The sequence below is a fragment of the Doryrhamphus excisus genome, chromosome 13 (assembly GCF_030265055.1).
Source record: "Doryrhamphus excisus isolate RoL2022-K1 chromosome 13, RoL_Dexc_1.0, whole genome shotgun sequence".
NCBI classification, from domain to species: domain Eukaryota; kingdom Metazoa; phylum Chordata; class Actinopteri; order Syngnathiformes; family Syngnathidae; genus Doryrhamphus; species Doryrhamphus excisus.
Window position 1 is genome coordinate 3,673,215 of NC_080478.1, and position 19,090 is coordinate 3,692,304.

General features: G+C 36.7%; 1 protein-coding gene across 1 annotated transcript in view; it reads right to left on the reverse strand.

Annotated features, from left to right (window-relative positions):
* Nucleotides 1-267: 267 nt before the first annotated feature.
* LOC131140699 (uncharacterized) overlaps nt 268-19,090 on the reverse strand; it is a 31,249-nt gene continuing 12,426 nt past the window's right edge. Inside the window, exons 2-9 of the mRNA XM_058091365.1 lie at nt 11,867-12,063; nt 9,896-9,956; nt 7,844-7,974; nt 7,587-7,756; nt 5,552-5,771; nt 3,413-4,085; nt 3,232-3,340; nt 268-1,557 (exon numbers count right to left, since the gene is read on the reverse strand). Coding sequence (XP_057947348.1) covers nt 1,552-1,557; nt 3,232-3,340; nt 3,413-4,085; nt 5,552-5,771; nt 7,587-7,756; nt 7,844-7,974; nt 9,896-9,956; nt 11,867-12,063 — 1,567 coding nt within the window. The 3' untranslated portion in view covers nt 268-1,551. The remainder of the gene's footprint in view (nt 1,558-3,231; nt 3,341-3,412; nt 4,086-5,551; nt 5,772-7,586; nt 7,757-7,843; nt 7,975-9,895; nt 9,957-11,866; nt 12,064-19,090) is intronic.

Here is a 19,090-nt window from a genome sequence, read left to right on the forward strand (position 1 = left end):
ATAGATAGATAGATAGATAGATAGATAGATAGATAGATAGATAGATAGATAGATAGATAGATAGATAGATAGATAGATAGATAGATAGATAGATAGATAGATAGATAGATAGATAGATACGTAGATGGATGGATGGATAGATTGATACTAGATACTAGATAGATGGATAGATACATAGATGGATGGATGGATGGATGGATACTGGATCAATGGATGGATACTAGAAAGATAAATAGATCACTACGTATCATCACAAACATCCTTTGAAAGACCACATTGATTATTTATTTCTGCATACAGCTTAAAAAAATGCATATATATATTTATATTCATAATTGATTAAGGACATTTTTACATTGCTGCCAATTGTAGTGGAGTCCACTGAACCATGATTGCTTGCACACTGATTTCACATCACACATACGTACGTAGATAGTAGTACGATGATGAAAATACACAAATGGAACCCATACAAATGCTACTTCAATAGACTCTAGATTAGGAGCTTTCAAAGCGGAGCAGAGTGACACCTCCCAACCTCTTTTATACCTACTCAAAATAATATTGAATATTCAATAATATTAAAAATATGTTCTTCTTTATTTTTCTCAAGCTACCGCACCTCCCTTGAATTTTTTTCCGACTTTAAAAACCCCTCTTCTAGTCTCTATTTGACCAACAAATAAACAGTGTACCACATTCAGGGTTTCTTTCCTTATATAGCTATATAATATAATAACAGCAACAATAATAATAATAATAATAATAATAATAATAAACACCACACAAAAAAAACACTTTAAAAATAAATTCACACTTTTGGTGCATCAATTTACCAAACATACTTCTAATTTCAACATAAATATACAATGTACAAAATAATCATATATATATATATTTATGTATAAAACAGATCAGTGCGTCATATTCTTAAATAATTAATGAAATACTAAAATGACATTTCCATTAAAGGCGTCCTTGGTAAAATAGTCACTTACTTGTTTTAAGTAGGATTTTTGCATAATATTTAAAAGTTAACAAGGCCTTATTCGGAGTTTTTCTGCATATGATTATAGCGCATTATTGTTTTGATTCTTTTTTTTTTGTTCTGTGCAAAGGAATTATGATAAGATAAAGTGTTGGGGGCATAATGTTTTGTTTAAATATAAACTAAGGCTCCGTGATCTGGACATTCTGTGACTACTAAAAAAAAAAAAAAGAACCGTTTTCAGCAGTTTTTGTTGTTGTTTATGTGTTCATTGCCGCAATAAGCGTTTTGTCCTTGTTAACATCTCCGGGGGGCCGTGAGTCTCCTTGGATAAAACCCGGAAAAAGTCACAACAAATGTGACTCCGGATGTCCCGATGTTGTCGTTTACATTCGTCCAAAGATTTTCGTTTGCTTTAAGTTCTATATTGCATCTGAGGAGCGCACGGACTCCATCCAGTTATCAAGTTTTCAAGAGCAGCAACTTTGCATTTAAATAAATCCCAGTCTCTCCACGCTTGTAAACAGTCCACAACAACAAATGGTGGTCTCGTCTTCCGTTTATTAAACCTAAAAACAGAAAGAAAACAACGTTAGTGACCGAAAAGGGAAGACTGAGATTGTAGTACACAAATCCCTACTCTAAACAACACATTTCCCAATCAGCTGTTTGCCCATCAAATAGATGCTTAGTAACCTGGACAGTTGAACTATATAGCGCAGGGGTCTCAAACATGTGGCCCGCGGGCCAAATGTGGCCCACAGGACACTAGTTTGAGGCCTCCGTCTTGATATGAAAGTTTAATGTTAGTCCGGCCCACGAAAGTTTGATATGGATGCTGTATGGTATCATGTACCCAGAAAAAATGATTACGTTTGATTAATGTTCATGTTAAAGGTTAAATAACTGTTAATAGTTATCCTCACTATCCGTGTGGAAGTGGTAAGTTTTTGGCTATTCGTTCTTTCCTTCCTTCCTTCCTCTTGAGTATGCCCCACAGGTGCTCAATTGGGTCTGGAGACACACTGGGGAGCCAGTAGCTACCTTGTAGTTCTCGTTCTCCACGTCCTTCCTTCCTTCCTTCCTTCCTTCCTTCCTTCCTTCCTTCCTTCCTTCCTTCCTTCCTTCCTTCCACTTGAGGATGCCCCACAGGTGCTCAGTTGAGTCTGGAGATGCACTGGGGAGCTAATAGCTACCTTGTAGTTCTCGTTCTCCACGTCCTTCCTTCCTTCCTTCCTTCCTTCCTTCCTTCCTTCCTTCCTTCCTTCCTTCCTTCCTTCCTTCCTTCCTTCCTTCCTTCTTTCCTTCCTTCCTTCCTTCCTTCCTTTCTTCCCTCCGTCCTTCCTTCCTTCCTTCCTTCCTTTCTTCCTTCCTTCCTTCCTTCCTTCCTTCCTTCCTTCCCTCTGTCCTTCCTTCCTTCCTTCCTTCCCTCTGTCCTTCCTTCCTTCCTTCCTTCCTTCCTTCCTCCCTTCCTTTCTTCCTTCCTTCCTTTCTTCCCTCCGTCCTTCCTTCCTTCCTTCTTTCCTTCCTTTCTTCCTTCCTTCCTCCCTTCCTTCCTTCATCCCTCCCTTCCTCCCTTCTTTCTTTCTTTCCTTCCTTCCTTCCTCCCTTCCTTCATTCCTTCCTTCCTTTCTTCCCTCCGTCCTTCCTTCCTTCCTTCTTTCTTTCCTTCCTTTCTTCCTTCCTTCCTTCCTTCCTTCCTTCCTTCCTTCCTTCCTTCCTTCCTTCCTTCCTTCCTTCCTCCCTCCCTTCCTTCCTTTCTTCTTTCTTTCCTTCCTTCCTTCCTTCCTTCCCTCCGTCCTTCCTTCCTTCCTTCCTTCCTTCCTACCTTTCTTCCCTCCGTCCTTCCTTCCTTCCTTCCTTCCTTCCTTCCTTCCTTCCTTCCCTGCTTCTTCCCTCCCTTCCTTCCTTCCACTTGAGTATGCCTTCCTTCCTTCCTTCCTTCCTTCCGTTCTTCGACCACTTTTCCTCACGAGGGTTACGGGGGTGCTGGAGCCTATCCCAGCTGACTTCGGGCGAGAGGCGGGGTACACCCTGGACTGGTGGCCAGCCAATCACAGGGCACATACTGCCCACATACTACTGTAATAATAATGATTGTGAGACGTCTAAGATACTGTAAAGCCGTTAGCATGAAAGGTGATATATAAGAACTTTATGAACTTTTAGAGTTTGATTCCATTTAGTGGACCTTCTTTCCTTCCTTCCTCCCTCCCTTCCTTCCTTCCTTTTGTGGACCTTACCTCAGTTGCAATGATGCATTCATGTTTTTCCTCTGCCATCACAAAGACAGGCTGGTACATTGACTCTCTGGAAGAACATATGGTTGATATCCTGCATTCTGGCCTTTCACTGCAAAGACAGATGTCGGCGGTTAGGATCCAACTTGTTCAATTCCTTCACCTGTGAATGAAAACATCTTACCTGTACATTCTACTCAGATGCTTTTTATCTTCTATCATCTTTTCACAGTTTCCGTCTTTGTCCAAGAGGGATTGTTCATCTTTGTACCTCGTGGATGTTTTATAGTCCACGTGGAAGTGGTTCGTGTGTTTGTGGTTGGACTTCTCGCTGGAGAAGTGAGAATCCACCTCCAAATCCATCATCTTGTTGGTGTTCTTGAGCTCCAGTGTGGATATGAGGTTCTCTTTCTGGAAGTCCGCCTTGGAGAGGTTGTTCATAGTCTCGGAGGCCTGCTGTTTCCTTCGCTGCTTCCTCACGCGATGCATGACCGCGATGAACACGCAGGAGAGCGCCAGCGCCGCCATCAAGCCAATGCCCAAGATGATGGCCCCCAAGTTGAGCTTCTCGTTGGACTCCCAGGCTGTGTTGGCGCTGTTGGATGAAGGCACGTGCGTGGAGGTTCCGCCGTTGCGGCAGATCCAGGAGGTGCAGCGGTCGGCGGCTTTGTCGCAGCGGCGTCCGGTGTAGCCCGGCGGGCAGGCGTAGGTGTAGTCGTTGATGCGGTCCACGCAGGTGGAGCCGTTGGCGCAGGGGTTACTGGCGCACTCGTTGATGTTGATCTCGCAGCGTAGGCCGGTGAAGCCGCCGCGGCAGCTACACACACGAAGGTTGCGGTGCGTCACGCAGTGTCCGCCTAAGGAGCAAAGAATATGATTGGTCGGGCTCTTTTCACACAGATATCATCAAAATCACTTCAGATAATAACTTGGGTGACCTTTTGTTTAGAGGTGAGTCTTGACAATGGGTGTAAGAAAATATCGTTTCGGCGATATATCACGATATATATGAAACGTCCTCATGCATAAACACAGTTTCAACATGGCGAAATGCGAGCACATCGAAGTGTGGACACATTTTGGATTTCTACACAAATTGACAAAACCCATAATCAGTTCCCAGTTCCACATGTCCAAAAGGAGTAGAAAGAAGCAAAGCTTATTAAATCCTACCCCTCCATCTGGTACTTTTACAATCAGTAACTGTTACATTTGTTCACTTCCTTCTTTCCTAATATAATTTAATTTTATTTAATTGTATTTTTTTAATTTTAAATTATTTTTAATTTTTTTAATTAAAAAATACATCAGAATTTTTTTTAAATTTTTTAAATTTTTTTAATTTTTTAATTTTTTTTAATGGTTTTATTTCATTTGAACATGCATCAGATTACAATTGAATGCATCCCATAATCAGTTCCCAGTTCCACATGTCCAAAAGGAGTAGGAAGAAGCAAAGCTTATTAAATCCTACCCCTCCATCTGGTACTTTTACAATCAGTAACTGTTACATTTGTTCACTTCCTGCTTTCCTAATATAATTTAATTTTTATTTAATTGTATTTTTTAATTTTTAATTATTTTTTATTTTTTTAATTAAAAAATACATCAGAATTTTTTTTTAATTTTTTTTAATTTTTTTTAAATGGTTTTATTTCATTTGAACATGCATCAGGTTACAATTGAATGCATCACATAATCAGTTCACAGCTCCACATGTCCAAAAGGAGTAGGAAGAAGCAAAGCTTATTAAATCCTACCCCTCCATCTGGTACTTTTACAATCAGTAACTGTTACATTTGTTCACTTCCTCCTTTCCATAATACAGTTTAAGGTTGTTGTTTTATAAAAAATAATTTAATTTTATTTAATTTTATTTAATTTTATTTAATTTTATTTAATTTTATTTAATTTTATTTAATTTTATTTTTTTGTCACGTACCGAAGTATGAGGTGATATGAGCATGTTTGTCTATATGTGCCCTGTGATTGGCTGGCCACCAGTCCAGGGTGTACCCCGCCTCTCGCCTGAAGACAGCTGGGATAGGCTCCAGCACCCCCTGTGACCCTCGTGAGGAAAAGCGGTAGAAAATGAATGAATGAATAATCTTTAACTCCAAGAAAAAAAAAAGAAAAAAAATATCAATATCTTGTTAACAGTATCGTGATACGTATCGTATTGCCAGATTGTTGCCAATAGACACCACTAGTGTTGACGGTGAAACTCCAACTACTTTTCTAGCTTTTCCAGGTGTTGTACCGCCATTTATACGCCACCCGATTTTTACCAAAGTGAATGTTACAAGGAGTGATGTGCGGTTACCGTTGGTGCATCGCAGGGACGTGCATTTATCCACTTTCTTCTCACAGTTGAGTCCCGTGTACCCTGCCGGACACTCGCAAATGTAACTATGACCATTTTCTGTCTCTTTGCACTTTCCGCCAAGCAAGCAGGGCGCATCCATGCACGTCAGCGTCTTTTGTTCGCAGTGTTCCCCAGCAAAACCTCGTGGGCATTCACACCTGAATCCACTGTCTGATTCCTGGAGTTAGAAAAAGAAAAAAAAATTTTTTTTTTCATATCTTGTTCTCAAATGTTCCCTAAACAAGCCTAAGCAAAGGCTACTCTCCGAAATAAAAAAAATAATAATTTTTCATATCCTGTTCTCACAATGTTCCCTAAACAAGCCTAAGCAAAGGCTGCTATCCGAAATTTAAAAAAAAAAATCTTTTTTTAATATCCTGTTCTCAAAATGTTCCCTAAACAAGCCTAAGCAAAGGCTGCTATCCGAAAAAAAAAAAAAAATAATATCCGGTTCTCAAATGTTCCCTAAACAAGCCTAAGCAAAGGCTGCTATCCGAAATTTAAAAAAAAACATTTTTTTTTCATATCCTGTTCTCAAAATGTTCCCTAAACAAGCCTAAGCAAAGGCTGCTATCCAAAATTTAAAAAAAAAAAAAAATTTTTTCATATCCTGTTCTCAAAATGTTCCCTAAACAAGCCTAAGCAAAGGCTGCTATCCGAAATTTAAAAAAAAAAATAAATTATTTTTTCATATCCTGTTCTCAAAATGTTCCCTAAACAAGCCTAAGCAAAGGCTGCTATCCGAAATTTAAAAAAAAAAATTTTTTTTTCATATCCTGTTCTCAAAATGTTCCCTAAACAAGCCTAAGCAAAGGCTGCTATCCGAAATTTAAAAAAAAAAATTTTTTTCACATCCTGTTCTCAAAATGTTCCCTAAACAAGCCTAAGCAAAGGCTGCTATCCGAAATTTAAAAAAAACAATTTTTTTTCATATCCGGTTCTCCCTAAACAAGCCTAAGCAAATGTTGCTATCCGAAATTTAAAAAAAAAATGTTTTTTTCATATCCGGTTCACAAATGGTCCCTAAACAAGCCTAAGCAAAGGCTGCTATCCGAAATTTAAAAAAAAAAAATTTTTTTTTTCATATCCTGTTCTCAAAATGTTCCCTAAACAAGTCTAAGCAAAGGCTGCTATCCAAAATTTAAAAAAAAAAAATTTTTTTCATATCCTGTTCTCAAAATGTTCCCTAAGCAAAGGCTGCTATCCGAAATTAAAAAAAAAAAAAAAATTTTTTTTCATAAGCTGTTCTCAAAATGTTCCCTAAACAAGCCTAAGCAAAGGCTGCTATCCGAAATTTAAAAAAAAATATTTTTTTTTCATATCCTGTTCACAAAATGTTCCCTAAACAAGCCTAAGCAAATGTTGCTATCCGAAATTTTAAAAAAAAATGTTTTTTCATATCCGGTTCACAAATGGTCCCTAAACAAGCCTAAGCAAAGGCTGCTATCCGAAATTTAAAAAAAAATTTTTTTTTCATATCCTGTTCTCAAAATGTTCCCTAAACAAGTCTAAGCAAAGGCTGCTATCCAAAATTTAAAAAAAAAAAAAAAAATTTTCATATCCTGTTCTCAAAATGTTCCCTAAGCAAAGGCTGCTATCCGAAATTAAAAAAAAAAAAAAAAATTTTTTTTCATAAGCTGTTCTCAAAATGTTCCCTAAACAAGCCTAAGCAAAGGCTGTTATCCGAAATTTAATTTTTTTTTCATATCCTGTTCTCAAAATGTTCCCTAAACAAGCCTAAGCAAAGGCTGCTATCCGAAATTTTAATTTTTTTTTTTCATATCCTGTTCTCAAATGGTCCCTAAACAAGCCTAAGCAAAGGCTGCTATCCTTAGCTTGCATCCTATTTACAGTACACTGTAAACTGGGAATTGGGTCATTCAGGACTTGACAATCAATGGCATCCTCCTGGACTCGCAGATAGGCGAAGGCAAAAACAAAAACAGGAAAGCCTGTGTTGTGGGAAAGGAGAGAGAGGGACTTCCGCACTCACTAAGCAGTTGCCTCCGTTGCGACACGGCCGTCTGTCACAATCTCTGACCTCGGAGTCGCACTTGACCCCCGTGAAGCCCGGCAAGCAGGCGCAGGTGTAGCTGCCCTGACCCGTGTTCATGCACGTGGCCCCGTTGGTGCACGGCTTGTGATGAGTGCAGTAGTTTAAATCTGGAAAAATGGAAAAAAAATATATATATATATACAATATATCCATATTTACGTACTTTACATGACTTTGACTTGGACGTCACATACCCTGGTCACAAAATATGCCCCCCCAGCCTTCTTTGCAGGAGCACTGCCACGGCTCTGTGCAGGTACCATGTTTACACGATGGGTGGAGTTTACACACGTCACAAAAGACGCCCTGCCAGCCTTCTCTGCATCTGTTGAAACACCATTATTATTATTATTATTATTATTATTATTATTATTATTATTATTATTATTATTATTATTATTATTAGCCTTAAAGGAACATCACAACAATAAAGACCAGCTAAAGAAACACAGTTATAAACATTACCTTTAACTATTATTATAACTTCTACCGCTTATCCTCATGAAGGGTTGTGGGTGGTGCTGGAGCCTATCCCAGCTGTCTTCAGGTCGAGAGGCAGGGTACAACCTGGACTGGTGGCCAGCCAATCACAGGGCACATTCACGGTTCTTCTAGCTTGCCTCTTTGTCAGGGCTGTAGCGTTTTTGCATCCTTGTTAAAATGTATTGTTGCAGTCGTTTATTCATTTTCTGCCGCTTATCCTTACAAGGGTTCGAGGGGGGGGGGTGCTGGAGCCTATCTCAGCTGTCTTGGTGTGAGAGGCGGGGTACACCCTGGACTGGTGGCCAGCCAATCACAGGGCACAAAAAGACAAACAACCATTCACACTCACATTCATACCTATGGACAATTTGGAGTCGCTAATTAACCTAGCATGTTTTTTGGAATGTGGGAGGAAACCGGAGTACCCGGAGAAAACCCACGCATGCACGGGGAGAACATGGGAAAACTCCACACAGAGATGTCTGAGGGTGGAATCGAACTTGGGTCTCCTAGCTGTGGGGCCTACACGCTAACTACACGCCAAAATATGTAATATTCATTCATTTTCTACCGCTTTTTCTCACGAGGGTCGCGGGTGGTGCTGGAGCCTATCCCAGCTGTCTTCCTAGCCAATCACAGGGCACATATAGACAAACAACCATTCACACTCACATTCATACCTATGGACAATTTGGAGTCGCTAATTAACCTAGCATGTTTTTGGAATGTGGGAGGAAACCGGAGTACCCGGACAGGATGGGGAGAACATGCAAACTCCACACATAGATGTCTGAGAGTGGAATCGAACTCTGGTCTCCTAGCTGTGGGGCCTGCGCGCTAACCACTTAAACACCGTGCAGCCAAAATATGTAACATTCATTCATTTTTCTACCGCTTTTTTTCCACGACGGTCGCGAGCGGTGCTGGAGCCTATCCCAGCTGTCTTCCTACACCCTGGACCGGTGGCCAGCCAATCACAGGGCACATATAGACAAACAACCATTCACACTCACATTCATACCTATGGACAATTTGGAGTCGCTAATTAACCTAGCATGTTTTTGGAATGTGGGATTGAACTCGGGTCTCCTAGCTGTGGGGTCTACGTGCTAACCACTTATTATATTATAACTTAAATATGATGTGAATGTGTGTAAAACGTAAAATATGGTAAATATGAGTCAATCAGGGATGTAATAATACAAATGGACGTTTAAGAAAACAAATTATTTCCAAATAGATAGTATTAATATGTGACAAAAAAATAATGAAAAATATAAATTATCTGAATTTACAATCATATACATACATATAATATAAACAATATTGTAATTTTAGGGATAAAAAAGGGACAAAAAAAACTATGCGTTCATATGTCATTTTTCATATATCACTATCATATCAGCTGATAACTGATATGATATAATATATCGCTCTAGTTCCTTTGAATTTTTTTTGTATTTTTTATTAGTATTAACTAAAAAAAATACAATTAAACATATATGTTAATATATTAACCGCTATTAAAGTGGAAGCTCCAAAGAGAAATACACATAAACATATTATTAATATTATTATTGTTATTCTTACATTAAAAATTACTTCCTCAAAGATGATAAACATCATCATCACGTGGGAAAAAAATCCTGGAGTGTTTTAACATATTTTAATAATCATAAGGTATATTACTTCAAAAAAAATATTTTGAATGAAGGAATAAAATTTTTCTTTATTATTAATAATAATCATAACTCAATACGTACTTGCATTCTCCGGGTAATGTGCAGTTCCCATTACTTTCATTGCATCCTTCGAGACAGATTGCTGTGAAAAAAAAACGATATTAAAGGATATTAAATTCCTCATTCATGCAGCGACTCTTCTTAAGCAAACTTGCTTTCCTGGTGTTTTTTTTTAATGGGTATGCCCAATATGGCCGCTGTGTTCTACATTGATTTTGCATGCTGTTAAATGGCTGGTTGCTTTGGTGCAGAGCAGATGTTTGTTCTTAAAGAGGCAAGCGAAAAAAAAAAAAAAAAAAAAAACAACAAAAAAAAAATCAGGACAGCTGCCCCATTGTTGTTGTTGTTGTTGTTGTTGGGCAGTTCGAGCCCCCCGTATGCAGCTGCTGCTCTATGCCGCCGCAACAACAATAGAGGCCGCAATTTAGTGGCGCGTGGCGGCCTATAATGCCGCGATTAACCCCCGGGGCGTGTGCTCCTTCCTCATAGAGCACCTCCGTGGATTAAACATGTTCAAACATGCACACGCCAATTTTTTTTTATATTGTCTACTTTCAACACTTTCAATTTTTTGCAGCGCATTTAAAGCAAAAACAAAGTCAAACTGCACACGCTATACTACTACTACAAGACTTTGATTTCTGACCTTTTATAAAAAATATTTTTCACTTAGCTTTTAACAACCAAATCATTATATGTAATCGGCAAATAAATTATATAATAAAAATATATATTTATTATTATATTTATTTATATTTATTACTTATATTATATTTATTATTTATATAATAAATATAATTATATAATAAATATATATATTATTATATTTATTATAATTATTTATATTCATTATTATATTTATTATAATTATTTATATTCATTATTATATTTATTTATATTTATTATTTATATTATATTTATTATTTATATAATAAATATAACTATATAATAAATATATATATTATAATATTTATTATAATTATTTATATTCATTATTATATTTATTTAGATATATTAAATTTATGGCATAATTTCTGCATAATATCTAAATTTTTGTATTATTAGATAGATATAGATAGATAGATTATTATTAGATAGATAGATAGATTATTAGATACACATTTTTCATTTAGCTTTTAACAACCAAATCATTATATGTAATTGACAAATGAATTATAATAAATTATATAATAAATATATTTATTATTATATTTATTATAATTATGTATATTATTATATTTATTTATAAATATATATTTATATATATTTTATTTATTATATTATATAATAAATATTAAATTAAATTAATAAATATTAAATATTAAATATTATAATAATATTATATTAATAATATAATAATATATTATATTTATTTATATATATATTAATAAATTATATATATATATATTATATTTATTATAATTATTAATATTTATTATTACAATTATATATAATAAATTATAATAAATGAATGTCATAATTTCTGCCTAATATCTGCCTAATATATTATAACCAATGTATTTTATCTAATTAAGCAAAGCTGTGAAATGATGACAGAAACGGTCATCCTTAAAACAAAGTCGGTTATATATATTAATTGACAAATGAATTATAATAAATTATATAAAATATATTTATTATAATTATTTATATTATTATATTTATTTATGTATAATAAAATATATATATAATATTTATTATAATTATTTATATTTATTATATATTTATATATAATAAATTCTAATAAATTAATGGCATAATTTATGCCTAATATCTTAATTTTTGTATTATTATAATGGCTTATATATAATATGATGGCTTATATGTTTAGCAAATAAGCACAATAGAAACATTTAGTGACCTTTTATGACACTTTTTACAGAAAAGGTCATCCTTAGCATATGTGTGTTATGTGTATGTTCATATGAACATATGTATGTTCATAAACATGTTTGTAATAAGCCACCCCAACACATTTAAACCGATTCTTACCGGCCACGTGAAGTTGAGCGGCAAACGCAGCCTGGTGTCCGGCATCATGCTGAACGAATCGGCGCCCAGGACTCGAGTGCCGGCTTTGCCGAAGAGGCAACCTCCGGGAGTCACCACCGTTTGGAAGTTCTTCAAACAAACCGTGAAAAAAGTCCTGCAGCCTGTCATACCGCAGCTCTTTCCGTTCGCCAGCAAAGCTTTGGAATTGTCAAAATGATGCAGATCGATCTCGAACACACCCGATCCCAGAACCTAATAATAATAAACAGGGAGCGAGATTTCAGCACAGAAAATGCTATTTTGACAAAAACCACCCTGTAGTTTTTTACAAGGGTGACAATACCTGAGTAAAACATGGTACAACTATTACAAGGATAGATGTGAACCAAACGGCCATCCTTTAGAACTTAATGTGCGTATCCTGGAAGTGTGGTGCTTAGTCCAAAATTGCTAAAATAATAAATATAATCCGGAAGTAGAAGATCCAGCTCCAAAAAAAAAACCCAAAAAAGAAGTTATCCAGTGCAAGTATTAGACCGATATCAAGAACGTCAATATCCACAAGTGAGTCATTCTGCGGTCTTTGTGTTGTCCATCCATCGTGGCGGTCACTTGTGGGAATTTGTTGCTGTTGTTGTGCTGCTTTAGCGACACTCGTGGAGTCTGCAGTGATGCTGGTGCATGCATGTGGACGAGCATCAGTGCATGTTGACACCCCACTGTGGGGCTCTTTCACGGCCCCCCTCCGGCTTATATATGCCCCAGCTGCTTGGACGTGACAATAAACCCCGCCTACTCCCACGCACACGCAACGCACTGCTTTTTTTTTTTTATTGGCGTCATGTTTGTGGTTGTGCAGGCTTGCATTGTTTCACGGACAAGTAGTGCAGCTCTTAAGAAATATAATAAAAAATATAATATAAAAATATAATATAATATAATATAATATAATATAATATAATATAATATAATATAATATAATATAATATAATATAATATAATATAATATAATATAATATAATATAATATAATATAATATAATATAATATAATATAATATAATATAATATAATATAATATAATATAATATAATATAATATAATATAAATGTATTATATATAATTATATAATTAATAATAATTTTTATAATAATATAATAATTTTAATAATAAATTAATTATAATTTTATAATTTTATAATTTTATAATTTTATAATTTTATAATTTTATAATTTTATAATTTTATAATTTTATAATTTTATAATTTTATAATTTTAAAAAATTGTAATTAAAAAAATCAGATAATGGAATTACATTAACACTGCAGTTATATTGTTTATAGACGTGGGAGTCATTTTTTCTTTAAATAATTTGATATTTTTTATAGATTTAAAAAAATATTTGTTATTTTTTATTTAAGCCTCCTAAATAATTTGATATTTTTTTTATAGATTAAAACAAATGTTTTATTGATTTTAAATTTTTGACCAAAAAAACCTGTGACAAATTTCATATAATAGGGCAAAAGCAGGCTAAGCAGTAAATGTTACATTTGTTCACTTCCTGCTTTCTTAATATAATTTAAGTTATTTTTCCATTTGAAAAAAATATTTTTAATTTTATTTTATTTTTTTGTCACGTACCAAAGTACGAAGTGATATGGGTACCATAATAACTGTCAATATATTGATATATATATATATATATATATATATATATATATATATATATATATATATATATATATATATATATATATATATATATATATATATATATATATATATATATATATATATATATATATATATGTATATATATAGCACATCATGACCGGCTAGCTAGCTTAAATTCTATCGAGTTCATCCAAACAAAATTGTAAACGGTTGGCATTTGTACAAATAAATGGCACAGTCGGGATCATAAATAATAAAAAAAATCATGCTTAACTAGCAATAATGTCGCCAATTGAAAGCCCATTTGTATCAATAGAAGACCGTAGTGCCACAATGTTTATTGAAATAACATCCACTCAATCCGCTTTAAGAACACTAAGAACACAAGTGTTTGCAATTGTTTCCAAACAAAAATGAAGTGTAAAAAAAACACAAAAACTGTATATAAAAACTCACCGAGCATATTCAAACACCATATACATTTTTTTTACCGCTCATGCTGAGTTCAGGCATTGTGTGATTTTTATCACTCCTGCAACAGGCCGACTTGTCCGAGTAGGATTTACAATGAGGGAACAGGATTTCGGCAGCGTTCCCTCACCATGAAGAAGCGTGGCTCCAGAGCACTCCTGCAGAGATGACTTCATTTCTAAACCCTCTTCTTTGACTTATTGGTTGGAGACTCCAATTTAAGGACCAGAAAAAAGACTATTGACCGTTTTATACCTCTCTATTTGACATTCCCACCCCCGACTCACTCTTTAGGGCAGGGGTCTCAAACATGCGGCCCGTGGGCCAAATGTGGTACGCAGGATACTAGTTTGAGGCCCCCGCCTTGATATGAAAGTTTAATGTTAGTTTGATATGGATGCTGTTTTTTCAGAGCCCTGTAGACATGACAAAACACGACTATAGTCACATTTATACTTTTTTATTTACAACATATTGCGCAACTGCAGGGTCTTGAGACACATGCTAACTCGCAAACTAGAGAGCTAGCGACCTAAACGGTAGCATTCAAGTTATTTCCTTTAAACTTAAATAGCCAAAAACTTACCACTTCCACACGGATAGGGAGGATAACTATTAACAGTTATTTAACCTTTAACATGAACATTAATCAAACGTAATCATTTTTTCTGGGTACATGATACCACACAGCAGGGGTCTCAAACACACGGCCCGCGGGCCAAATGTGGCCCGCAGGACACTAGTTTGAGGCCCCCGCCTTGATAGGAAAGTTTAATGTTAGTTTGATATGGATGCTGTATGGTATCATGTACCCAGAAAAAAATTATTACGTTTGATTAATGTTCATGTTAAAGGTTAAATAACTGTTAATAGTTATCCTCCCTATCCGTGTGGAAGTGGTAAGTTTTTGGCTATTTAAGTTGAAAGGAAATAACTTGAAGGCTACCGTTTAGGTTGCTAGCTAATATGTTGTAAATAAAAAGAGTATAAATGTGACTATAGTCGTGTTTTGCAGGGTCTTGAGACACATGCTAACTTGCAAACTAGAGCGCTAGCGACCTAAACGGTAACCTCCAAGTTATTTCCTTTAAACTTCAATAGCCAAAAACTTACCACTTCCACACGGATAGGGAGGATAACTATTAACAGTCATTTAACCTTTAATATGAACATTAATCAAACATAATAATTTTTTTCTGGGTACATGATACTATACAGCAGGGGTCCCAAACATGCGGCCCGCGGGCCAAATGTGGCCCCCCGGGACACTAGTTTGAGGCCCCCGCCTTGATATGAAAGTTTAATGTTAGTGCGGCCCGCGCAAGTTTGATATGGATGCTGTATGGTATCATGTACCCAGAAAAAATTATTACGTTTGATTAATGTTCATGTTAAAGGTTAAATAACTGTTAATAGTTATCCTCCCTATCCGTGTGGAAGTGGTAAGTTTTTGGCTATTTAAGTTTAAAGGAAATAACTTGAAGGCTACCGTTTAGGTCGCTAGCTCTCTAGTTAGCGAGTTAGCATGTGTCTCAAGACCCTGCAGTTGCGCAATATGTTGTAAATAAAAAGAGTATAAATGTGACTATAGTCGTGTTTTGTCATGTCTACAGGGCTCTAATAATGCTTTGTTCATTTTAATCTGAAAAATAATAATTTGTCTACCCACCAACTATATGTGGTTTCTTAAGTTTTTATTATTTGGTGTTTTATTATTATTATTATATTTATTTATTACTGATTAATTTTCTTTATTCTTGATTTGTTTATTTATTTTTCATCTTATTTTGTGCAGAAAAATAAAAAGTAAGATATTTGAGAACAGTGGAATGTTTTATCAGAGCTTTTATTGTAGAAAATTGGAACCAAAGTGAAGTTTTTTTTTATTTTTTTGTTTTTAATAAATGCGTTTTTTTTTTTTTGGAAAACCTGATGCAGCCCAGTCTCACCCAGACCCTAGCTCCAGTGGCCCCCAGGTAAATTGAGTTTGAGACCCCTGCCTTAGGGGATCTCTTTAGCTCACACTTAATGCTTTCATCCAATTTTCAGGTTCTTATATGTGAAAATGACTTTATTTACACATACATCTCATGAGTTTTAAAGGTGCTATGTATACAAAGTGATTGTTTCTAGAACCCTGGTGGTTTCGCTTTCAGTGTTCATATACACCAACACATTCATACACTTGAATATTTCATGCTCTGTGGCACGGTTTCTCTGTGCCAGCTCAGGTTTCAGTCGCTTTTTACATTCGGAATGGTGCTAAACACACATAAGATGGAAGAAGACCAAATAAAGAGTTTGACACGATGACATCATAACAGGACTATCATATTTTAACCATTCATTCATTTTGTACCGCTTATCCTCACGAGGTTCGCAAGGGGGTGCTGGAGCCTATCCCAGCTGTCTTCAAGCAAGCGAGGCGTTGTACACCCTGGACTGGTGGCCAGCCAATCACAGGGCACATATAGACAAACAACCATTCACACTCACATTCATACCTATGGACAATTTGGAGTTGCTAATTAACCTAGCATGTTTTTGGAATGTGGGAGGAAACCGGAGTACCCGGAGAGGTCTCCACTTGACCGCCGTGCAGCCCCTAATCAACAGTATTAACAGTTATTTAACCTTTTAAAATGAACATGAATGAAACTTCAAAATTTTACCCAATTAGCAAGTTAGCATTGTTAGCATCGGGGCTTCAAACTAGCGTCCCGCGGGCTGCGAGTTTGAGACCACTGATTGAGACGTTAAAGGGGACCGATTATGCACCTGTGGGGCAGACTCAAGTGAACGGAAGGAAAGAAGGAAGGAAGGAGGGAAGGAGGGAAGGAAGGAAGGAAGGAAGGAAGGAAGGAAGGCCGTGCAGCCCCTAATCAACAGTATTAACAGTTATTTAACCTTTTAAAATGAACATGAATGAAACTTCATAATTTTACCCAATTAGCAAGTTAGCATTGTTAGCATCAAAGCTCAAACTAGTGTGCCCTGTGATTGGCTGGCCACCAGTCCAGGGTGTACCCCGCCTCTCACCCAAAGACAGCTGGGATAGGCTCCAGCATCCCCTGCCATGCGTTAGAAAATGAATGAATTAATGAATTTTCTAGAGGAGTGGTTAGCATGCAGACCTCACGGCTAGGAGACCTGGGTTCAATTCCACCCTCAGCCACACTCGGCATGCGTGGGTTTTCTCCGGGTACTCCGGTTTCCTCCCACATTCCAAAAAACATGCTGGGTTAATTAGCGACTCCAAATTGTCCATAGGTATGAATGTGAGTGTGAATGGTTGTTTGTCTATATGTGCCCTGTGATTGGCTGGCCACCAGTCCAGGGTGTACCCCGCCTCTCGCCCGAAGACAGCTGGGATAGGCTCCAGCACCCCTTGTGAGGAAAATTGAATGAATAATATCCACACAGAATCGCATCACTAGCATGTTTATTTTGGGTATTTGTTGAAAATGACCATAACAAAGTACAAAAAATAGTGACTTGTAGAACCTTGTAGTACCTGATCTTCCCAAAATGGGATTTTCTATAACAAAACAAGAACATGTGTTATAGTCCCCAGGTCATTTCTGTCTTGGAAACAGCATTTTCGGGTTAAATATATTTCCATCTTGAAAATTATTGTATAAAGTATAAAATGATGATGTACAAAATCCATCATCCAAAATGTTATTCCAAACATATTTAACATTGCAGCCGAATCAAACAAATCTAACCAGACACAGTTAGAAAATATATCCAGTCTGACACAAAATAACCCTTTTTGTACCTTTTCATTCCCTAATCAGCATGCTGTGTTTAAGGTTCGAACGCCAGCTGAAAGTCTACGGAACAATCAGAAGTCAGCTTTACAAAACACTGTCACGGAGAAAAATGATTTCCTATTGTGACTGCAGATGGAAACGTGGAGGGGGTCGTGTCTGTTTCCAAAATGGTGTTTATTTTAGAGCCGAACAGCAGAAAGGACCCTGTGAGATAATTGTTTACATTGGCCGAGGGTAAATAACCGCAGCACTGAATGTACCGTCACTCATGCCATGTTTACTTTCGTTTATGCAGTTCGATAAATAGCTCTAGATTCATGTTGAAATAATTACTACTATTGAAATATCAGCGGTCACTAAGCAGATTTAGATTATTTTGCATAAAATGTTGACAGGTATGTTCAAGGGTAACGCAGCACTACTGCACGTTTCCTGAGAACTGGGGTAGTCAACATGCGGTTCTGAAGCCGAATTCAGGCCTCCTTTTTGTGGCTCTTAAGGTCCATACATCCATGCATCAATTTTCGGGCTTCAGCTCTGCTGGAGCCTATCCCAGCTGTCTTCAACCGAGAAGCGGGGTACACCCTGGACTGGTGGCCAGCCAATCACAGGGCACATATAGACAAACAACCATTCACACTCACATTCATACCTATGGACAATTTGGAGTCGCTAATTAACCTAGCATGTTTTTTTGGAATGTGGGAGGAAACCGGAGTACCCGGAGAAAACCCACGCATGCACGGGGAGAACATGCAAACTCCACACAGAGATGGCCGAAGGTGGAATTGAACACGGGTCTCCTAGCTGTGAGGCCTGCTAACCACTCGACCACTGTGCAGCCAAAATATGTAACGTTCATTCATTTTCTACCTATTTTTCTCACGAGGGTTTCGAGCGGTGCTGGAGCCTATCCCAGCTGTCTTCCTACACACTGGACTGGTGGCCAGCCAATCACAGGGCACATATAGACAAACAACCATTCACACTCACATTCATACCTATGGACAATTTGGAGTCGCTAATTAACCTAGCATGTTTTTGGAATGTGGGAGGAAACCGGAGTACCCGGAGAAAACCCACGCATGCACGGGGAGAACATACAAACTCCACACAGAGATGGCCGAGGGTGGAATTGAACTTGGGTAATCTGTCTGTGAGGCCTGTACGCTAACCACTCTCCCACCGTGCAGCCTCACTCCTAGCATTCATTTTCTACCGCTTTTCCTCACGAGGGTCACGGGGGTTTCTGGAGACTATCCCAGCTGTCTTCGGACCCTGGATTGGTCACCAGCCAATCACA